General features: G+C 33.7%; 1 protein-coding gene across 1 annotated transcript; it reads right to left on the reverse strand.

The window, feature by feature from the left end:
- Nucleotides 1–3,935: 3,935 nt before the first annotated feature.
- LOC122859906 lies at nt 3,936–4,569 on the reverse strand. The gene is made up of 4 exons (XM_044163589.1): nt 4,543–4,569; nt 4,338–4,454; nt 4,130–4,265; nt 3,936–4,051 (listed from the first exon to the last, which is right to left on the reverse strand). Exons 1-4 carry the CDS (start codon nt 4,567–4,569, stop codon nt 3,936–3,938), a joined length of 396 nt encoding a protein of 131 aa, XP_044019524.1.
- Between the last annotated feature and the right edge of the window lie 5,424 nt (nt 4,570–9,993).

The raw sequence follows: 9,993 nt of genomic DNA on the forward strand, positions 1-9,993 counted from the left end.
TCTGGTAAGAAAATTGAAAAAATTATCACCGAGTATGCAAATAAAAATTTTAAGCCAGATCTGAATGCAGAGGATAAAAATGAAACAGAGAATTTGAAGAAACGAGCTATGCTTACTCAAATAGATTATTCAGAATTAAACTACGAACAATATACAATATATCCTTTGTACGATAAACGAATAAATCAAACAGCTACAGACATTTATCAAGTGTTGAAAATTCAAGACGATTCATTGGATTCACGAGTAAAAACTTTAGATTTGCAGTGCTTTCCAAACCTATATCCTCGAGGGATAAATGGACAGTGCCAAGACCGAGCTAAGCAGGTTCGCGATCATGATTTTATAAAGCAAAAACTCTGTTCCCTTAAGCTACGATTGAGACTAGACCAGCAATATATATTTTATTTATTACAAAATGATAGTAATCGAAAATTATAATCAGGAATTTTTCACATGTTAAATGTTACAAATCTACGTGACAGGTATACTGTAGAAAATTATTTAAACAAATTAAGTGAGGGTCTGTTAGAAAGTGAGTTAAGCTCTATATTTGAGCGTCATCCAAACACAGAACAATTTTGGAAAAAGCGAAGAAATAATCTTAGGTGTATGATAAGAGAATATGGTCCAGCTACATGGTTTCTTACTCTCAGTCCAGCAGAGTATATATGTGATGATTTAATTCAATATGTTCGCGAAATTAATGCTCCATTCTTAGACAAGATGTTACCGGGTCAAGTGATTGCTGCAGATCCTGTGTCAGTTTCTCGCTACATGGATCAAAAATTTCATGCCATGTTAAATTTCCTTAACTCAGAAAGTAATCCACTTGGAAAAATTAATCATTATTTTTGGCGACGGGAATATCAAGGCCGTGGTATTCAACATTTCCATATATTATTATGGGTTGATAATGCGCCTATGATAGGTGCAAACGAAATTGAAGAAATAGTTGAGTTTATCCAAAAATATGTGACTTGCAAAGTGCCAAATAAAAATTTGTCACCATTATTGCATCGTAGGGTCACGACTCATCAAAATCATCATCATAATGGTTATTGTATCAGGTCATCAAAAAATAAATACGGAAAAACGATTAAACGCTGTCGATTTGGATTTCCTAAACCTGTTACCGAGACATTTGTCTTACGTGATCCAGCAATCGCAATCACAAATCACAGACATTTACGGTCTAAGAATAAACTATATGATCTCCCTAGAACCAAAGATGAAGGGAATATTAATGATTATAATCCTGTTATTTTTAAAGTTTGGGAAGGGAATGTGGATATTCAATATGTAGGTGAAACTTCCTCAGCCCTAACAGGGTATGTTACAAAATATATAACAAAACATGAGCCATCAAAAACTGAAGCGATGGTCAATGATATTAACTCCACAGCACCATTGCTCACCAGATTATGGAATTTCGCTTTTCAAAGTTTAAACAATAGAGAAATTGGAGCTCTTGAAGCAGCAGATACATTATTAGGAACTTCTTTGAGTGAAACTGATAGTAATACAACAATTGGTTGAATGTGAGACAAATCAGAGGGCGTAAAGTGAAACCGTTTGAGGAAATTAAAACAATGGATGGAGAATCAACCAATATTTTCGCCCCGTCTTTAATTGATGACTATTATCCGTTGTTAGATCTGAGCCTGTGTCTGATAAAGTCGAGTATTATACACTTAAAATAAATGATCAAGAGAAACCTATATTGTGGGTCAAAAAACGATCTCGAGGCTATTTAATCCATCATTGGATATACAATATGAAAACCCACCCTGAAGACTTTTACTTTTCATTACTATTTTTATTTATACCTTGGAGAAACACTGATGAATTGAAAGATGGTTTTGAGACATTCGCTGATTCATTTAATGCTAAAAAAGATGAACTTCAAGAAGCATGTAATTATTACAAGCGTCTAGATGATTTTCAAGAAGGATTAGATCATATGCAAAAACTAATTGAAGAAAAAGAAAATGAAATTATCGGGAATAAACCTGAGGATCAACTAGAAGATCCAATAAATGATGGTATTACGGAAAAAGCTGCTGGTGAAGCGATGAAAGATTTTAAAGATATTGGTAATGCAGATGCAGAAGAAGAAGTTGATTTAGATGAACTGATCAGCGAGTTGAATGCTGATCAGCTAAGAGTCTTCCAGAAAGTGACTGATGTTTTTACGAATGATAAAGATGAACCTTTAAAAATTTATATTAGTGGAGAAGGTGGAACAGGTAAAAGCTTTCTAATCTACATTATTAAAACTTGGATTCGAAAAACAGTAAATCGTCAAATTGCAATTGCCGCTCCTACAGGCTTTGCTGCATTTGGTATTAACGGTATGATGCTGCATAGAATTTTTTCACTGCCGGTTCAGCATGGAGGTACACCAAAGTACATTGCTTTATCTGACGGTGCTCTTAAGGTATTACGTGAACAGTTAAGAGACATTGCACTAGTGATTGTTGACGAAATTTCAATAGTTTCTAATGTTACGTTAATGTATGTAAATCGCAGATTGAATGAAATTTTTAATACTTATGATGAATTAAATGGATGGTTCGGTAAAAAACATATCCTATATTTTGGAGATCTAATGCAACTTGTGCCAGTTGCTCAAGACGCAGTTTACAAGGATTTATCATCCGATGATATGAAAAAATGTCTTGAATCTATGGAACATTTTAATATTTGGAAACAATTGGTTGAATATGATGAACTTACTATAAATATGCGTCAGCGAAATGATGATGCCTATGGGAAACTTTCGTCTCGATTGAGAGTTGGATCTATGACGAAAGAAGATGTTCAGCTGTTAAGCACTCGGAATATAAATTTAGATATATTCCCTGTTGGTGACAGACTCGATGAACTGTGTAATTATATACAAAAATTGCCTTCGTCTGCTGTATGCTTGTTACCAACTAATGAAATGTGTGATGCAATAAATTCTGCTATGTTGGACAAAATAAAAACACAAGAAATATATAATCTCTGTAAGTAGTGTATCTATAGGCGTTCTAGACCAGAGGCAGGTCGAAAAAAAGTAGATCGGCAAGGGGACAGGGGACTGCAACTCGGTCGGTAAAACAGAGATGGTAAAAAAATTTGTGCGCCACTTTAACGTGAGATTTCCCAATTGTCATGTGTCGGTAATGCAGAGATGGTAAAAAAATTTATCATTCTTACCCTGGGTCGGTAATACAGATTTGACCGGGAAAATTATATTTTGTCATTTTAAAGTGCAATTTCTCATGTCCCAATTCGTATGTTCCCATATAGTATGTTCCCATGTAGTATGTGTTATGTTCCTATGTTTTATGTTCAAATGTTCCCATGTTCCCAAGCTCCCGTGTGTTATGTTTCCATGTTCCCATGTCGTATGTTCCTATGTTTCATGTTTCCATGTCTTATGTCCCATGTTCCCATAATCCCATGTAGTATGTTCCCATGTCTTATGTCCAATGTTCCCATGTTCCTATGTAGTATGTGTTATGTTCCCATGTTCCCATGTAGTATGTTCCCATGTCTTATGTCCAATGTTCCCATGTTCCCATGTCTTATGTCCAATGTTCCAATGTTCCCATATAGTATGTTCCCATATAGTATGTCCCATGTTCCCATGTTCCTATGTAGTATGTGTTATGTTCCCATGTTCCCATGTAGTATGTGTTATGTTCCCATGTTCCCATGTAGTATGTGTTATGTTCCCATGTCTTATGTCCCATATCTTATGTTCCCATGCCGCTGAAAAATGTAAAAAAGTCATAGGGGTAACAAAAAAATAAATGATGTTTTAATTTTCATATTAATCAATTTTATTATTATTATTATTATCTACTAGTTAAATACAAAATATAATTCTCTCTCAGCATTTAAAAAAATAGGAATTCGTTATTATATTTTTTCCTTTTTATATATTAATCTTCTATGGCAACATCATTATTTTGTGTACTTGAAACTTCGTTAGTTTCAGTATCAGATTCTTGATTTACATCCATCTCTTGATCTGACTCATACGTAACACTGCAAAGTTCTACAACAAAAATTAAAAAATATAAATTAGCATTCATATTACTACCTTTTTCATTATAATAAAGAAATATTTACTCACCAACAGTTATAGTTGTACCATATCGACCATCTGGTATCAATGAATATTTTGCTAGAAAAAATTTATATATTGACATAAATATTATAATAGTGCTAGCTAATAAACCTCTGAGAATAGCTTCAATATGATATTTTATCTAATAAATAAATAAATAAATAAATAAATTATTGAATTATATTTGTAAAATATTTATAAATAAATTACTAACCAATACTAAATTTCGGCGGCGCAATACCGGTGGAATAGGACGATTCATGCGTTGTGCATATCGCCAATTCATTTCCGTTTCACATAATCTGCGAAGAGCATCTCGATGAGGAGCCAACTTTGTTAAACAAATTCATTAAAAATTTATTATAATACTCATGTCTAAAATGAAAAAATTAATATAATATTAAAAAAAAAATATTTACCAGAGTTTCCAACGAGCCCATATCCATTTTTGATTAGCACGTTTAATTCACACAAAATAAAAGAATAAAGCAGCTTCTTACTTGAATAACAATCCCGAACAAAGTGACATAAATCATCCCGGTAAATTGTATAAAAAGACAAAAAATGCAACATAATTAGAAAAGTAGAGATATCCATATTTCTTTCCGATTCAGTATATAATTCTTTTATGCTTTATATATATATATGTCTAATAAAAGACAAACAATTTACATGGAGAACGAACATCGAAACCAGATGCATTGTCTCAATTTATTTATTTTTTCATTTCTCTCTTTTGAATTTTGAATATAAAATTTATTTTTTTTCTTACTATGCATATTTTTTTATTTCTCTATTCATATATTTCAAATAGAAAATAATTAAATGTTTTTTTTTCTTTAACGTATGCGGTCATTGCATTGTCTCAATTATACATTGAGATTCATTTTTCCTTACTATGCACATTTTTATTTCTCTCTTCTTCTATTTTAAATATAAAATAATTGAATTTTTTTTTTTTCATCTTCCTGTTCTTTGACCTTAGGACAATATTGTTGCTTTCTTTTTTCATTTATTAGATGCATTGTCTCAATCATACATCGAGATTTATTTTTTCTTATTAATGATCAATGTTTTTGCACAAATTTATCAAAATAATATCTATTTTTTACCCAAATGCAATATTATTATACACTCAGTATGTATAAATTTTTTCATTTATGCACAATAGTATTGACACTTAGTATTGATTTTTTATCCATGCACAATAGCCGTGACTATACTGTTTCACGGTTTTACTTTACGAAATTCATCTCACGGCTTGTAGACAAACTTGCTGACACAGTATTTTGATTAGAAACGCGGTCCCTTTTGTTAATTTAATTAATATATTAAATTCAAGGTCGTGATTAAGATTATGTATTACGTTTTGGATTATTGAGTTTACGTTTTGTATTTTGGATTTACGTTTAAGTTTTGGATAATAAATATTACGTTTTGGGTTTTTCAGTATAAAAATAATAATGTGTTTTGTTGATTATTTAATTCGTGTATTAAATATTTTTCCTTGTGACTGTCAAGCCCTTCTACCATAACCAGCACATTGCGGTGATTCTAGCGTCCCTCTAGGCTAATTATTGATACGCTATTTGGTTATTTTGGTCTTTTGTTTCGGTTGTTGGATTGATTGACGATTATTTTGGTATTTTGGTATGAATGTATTTATACCTAGCTTTTTCGAGTTTTAGGGCAAAATTGAAACCTCACGATTTTATCTCATGCCTTTTTCGAGTTTTTAGGGCGAATTGAAAATATTGAGTGCAGCTCATACCTTTTCGAGTTTTAGGGTGAATTGAAACTACACGTTTTAACACTATAATAATAATAATTACGTTTCTGGATATTGGTTTTGGTTAGTTTTGGTGTTTTCGTAATAAATTAATAAACCAGTGACAAATAACGATAATTAGTCGAGAAGGTAACATGCAAAAATGTCACGTTTACAAATGGCATAAACAGGGACGCGTTATCAAGAAAAAATTTTAAAATCAAGCTTAAATAGTTAACAACTCCGTTATTTATAAATTATTAATTATTAGACGCGATATTAATAGGTATTTTCGCGCAATATTTATTAACAACTCCGTCTAATTATTTATTTAGTTTTAGAGAACGCGATATTAACTTATACTTATTTGTTTAACAACTCCATTGTTTATAATTTTATTATCTAGTAGGTGCGATATTAATCGGTATTTTCGCGCAATATTTATTAACAACTCCGCCTAATTACGTAGTTAATTATAGAGAACGCGATATTAATCAAATGGTATTTTTAAACAAAGCAAAACAATATATAAAAACCTTGAAGAACCCTAAAATCACCAAAAAGCTACATTAAAATATTTGAATTCTCGCGCGGTTGTCGGCCATACTGTGTAGTTGTCGCTAGTGACTTCGCGCGCACACGAAGTTGTGTGTGTGAGTATAGAGTGCCAAGAGTCCCGTCGCCGGTTGTACAACCGACTGGCCTCACTTTGCTTTGAGCGTTCTATGCTGCTACACCACCATACCAGGTCCTTTGACAGCTGCCGTTGCATCATTGTTAAATTGTGTAAAAAAAGTGTTTAATTGTTTAATTAAAAATTAGTAAATTGGTGAATTAAGTTTATTAAGTGAAATATATTGCTGAGCTACAGAAAAAAAAAGGTAATTAGAGCTATTTTGATTACTAGCTTTGTGTGACTTCGTGGTCTCTCACGAAGTCCACGTATAAAATAATATACCTGGTGACAGTCGTCGCCGTGGGCTTTATTATATTATTTTATTAATTATAAAATTAAAAATTCTTATTTGTTCTAACTTAAATTAATTAGTTGTGTAAAATAAAAATAAAAAGACCTTGTGGATTTTGACGAGGCCGAGTAAAATAAAAGTAACCTGGTGACTCGTCGCCGTGGACTTATTTTACTTGAGTGTGTGTGTAAAATATTAGTATAAAAATTAATATTGTGTGAATAATTAATTAATTAATTAATAATTATTAAACTCGTGTCATAGTAGTGTCGAAAAAAAAAATCATCGGGCCTTTGTTTGCCAGAGGCCCTTTGTCGTGCTTTTCTCTCTCTCTCACTCTCACGCGTCCATCTTGAAAATCAGGCGACACAAAGGATCTCCTTTGTGTTACTTGTCTTATACTGATTGCGTCATTTTCCTTTGTCTCAGTCATTTTTGAGTTGCGTAATAACAATTACTATTGTTATTATTAAAATAAAATTTATTGTTTAAATAAAAATTTATAAGGGTTGTCATATTGATAAATTATTTAATATATTTATTATTAAAGAAATTTGTCAAAATAAAGTGAGTTTGAATTGTTTGTTTAAAATAATTTAATTAATTTGTAAAACGATAAATAGAATTGTTTAAATAATTTTTGAGCCGTCTAATTATTATAAAATAAATTGTTGACCGGGCTGTCATTAAATTAGCCAAATAGATCAATTTTGTGTCGGAATAAATTGATTAAAGTCTCTGGCCACTCAGAGACAGTTATTGTTTAATTAATTTATCTCAAACGGTCGAGTCATTAGAAAATAAATTAATTGAGGTGACTGGCCACTCAGATACCACAAAAATTAATTGGTTTATTTGTTCGGCTGAATTTTAGATCAGTTTTGTATCGAAATAAATTAATTAAAGTCTTTGGCCACTCAAAGACAGTAATTGTTTAATTAATTTATCTCAAACGGTCGAGTCATTAGGAAATTAATTAATTACAGTAATTGGCTAATCAGATACTGGATTGTTTAATTAATTTGACGTGTCAGATATTATAGGTTTGACTAGCCATTGTCTTGACCGGTCCAGGATTTGAACAGCTGGCGATTTGATTGAATAATTTGTTGTTTTGGTTGATCCAGAAAATTTATATTAATTATTCAAGCAACATTTATAGTTTGATATATTATTTCGGTTTTGCTCGATAGAATAACTGCTTGTTATTGTTATTCTGTTGATAAATCCGCGATTTTAGCCAAGCCGTGTTATCAGCTAGCTTAATTATCATATTTAATCAAGTCTGGTAAATATTTTGATTGATCGATTGATCGAGCAACGAGATATCAACTAATCGTGTCATCGATAGGTCGATTTATTACCGATAAATTGTAACAAGGTAACAGGGAAATTAGTTCCACTGTAATTGAAATAATTATAATTAATTCTGACAAAAATTCTGGTAAATAAAAATTATCAATCTTGATTTTGGTTCACTTTGTTGTCTTTTTGTACGTATTTTGACATTTGTTGTTGTCCTCAATCAAACAACATGTCTGCTAGTGCTACAGTCGTTAAAAGGCGAGGTAGGCTACCGCGTAACACCCCAACAGTAAGCGCGGCTAGTTCTACTTCAGAGCTGAATGGAGATCCAGCAGCTGACCCTTTGGTTAATATTGATGCTCCCGTGGTTACTTTAACTCAAGCATCACCAGAGGATCAGGCAGCTGGTGATTCCAGTCGTCCCCCATCTCATCCAGGTTCGTTTCTTTCTTCTTTGGGTAGTATAGGAGATTTATTTAGTGATGATGTTGATACCAGGGATAAGAATAATTCTGTAGATCCTCCTCGACTTCTTGACCAACGTATTACGACACCAACAAGTCAACTTCCATTATCAATGCCTCGCGTTGAAGGTCTGTTTCTTAGACCTTCAGGTGATGGATCTAATCCACCCCTGGCTAGAGGTTCCACCCAGACCAACAGAACTTCAAAAGTAAAACCACCAATGAATGTATTGCCACGTTTTGGTGATCTTTTTCGAGACCATGAAGGCCCAGTCCTCCGTAGTAGAGTCAATTCGCGTATACCTTCACGTGATGATCTACCAAGACGTCAGGTTGATCCTGATGATGGCCCAGATCGTCGCGAACCATCACGTCAGCCTAAGGCTAAAACTCAGACAGTTAACCGCGAAGTTGAAGTCACCAACTCTAATCGTCTTCCTGAGGTGACAAGAATTGTTCCAAGACGTCAGGTTGATCCTGAAGACGACTTGGAATACTTGGATCCTCCTCGTTATCAGAACAGAAACTTGTTGTATGATCAACGAGATTCTGGGGCAATCTCGCGTCGTCCTCCAGAGTCACAAACACATGTTCCGAGACGTCAAGAATACCCAGAAGACGAATTGGAATATGTAAATCCACCACGTAATCAACGAACTAGAATTTTGTTGTACGATCAACGAAATTCTGATGCTTATGTACGTCATCAACCATCAGAGCGTCTACAGGTTAACTCAGGTCGCCAGGGCAATCCTGATCACGACTTGGAATACCGAGCCGCTCCGCGTCGTCAAGTAATTAGTCCATCAATTGACGATTTCCGTATTTCAGAGCCGGATGCTCGTCGTCAGAATTCACGGGAAAATCAGGAGAAGATGTAGAAGAGTTCTTGTTTAGAGTTGATCAAGCACGCGTGGTCACCAACTCTAAGGATCAGGAAGTACTCTCGGCTCTTTCTTTCTGTCTACGTGGCCCTGCTTTGACTTGGTTCATGACTCATCTCGAAGACTTGCCCGACTGGGAAGCTACTCGTGAAGCTTTTCGAGATAGTTTTGCAGACCCAGATTATGAACGTGCTCTTCGAGAAGAAATTGATAAACGAACACAAGGTTCTAATGAATCTGTTAGAAGCTATATTTCAGGCATGCGTGGTTTGTTTCAACGGACCAATCCACCATGGCCAGAAAGTGAACGTGTTGTCTATGCGATTCGAAATTTATTACCATCGTTTCAGCGTTTGATTTCCGCTCGTACTTGTCCTACAATGAAAGCTGTGGAGGCTGAGGCGATACGACAAGAGAGAATCACACAGGTTGCTCAAACTCGTCGTCCACCTCCAAGACCAGAACTTTCTTCGTGTCCAGG

This window comes from Aphidius gifuensis, linkage group LG6 (genome assembly GCF_014905175.1).
Source record: "Aphidius gifuensis isolate YNYX2018 linkage group LG6, ASM1490517v1, whole genome shotgun sequence".
Lineage (NCBI taxonomy): Eukaryota > Metazoa > Arthropoda > Insecta > Hymenoptera > Braconidae > Aphidius > Aphidius gifuensis.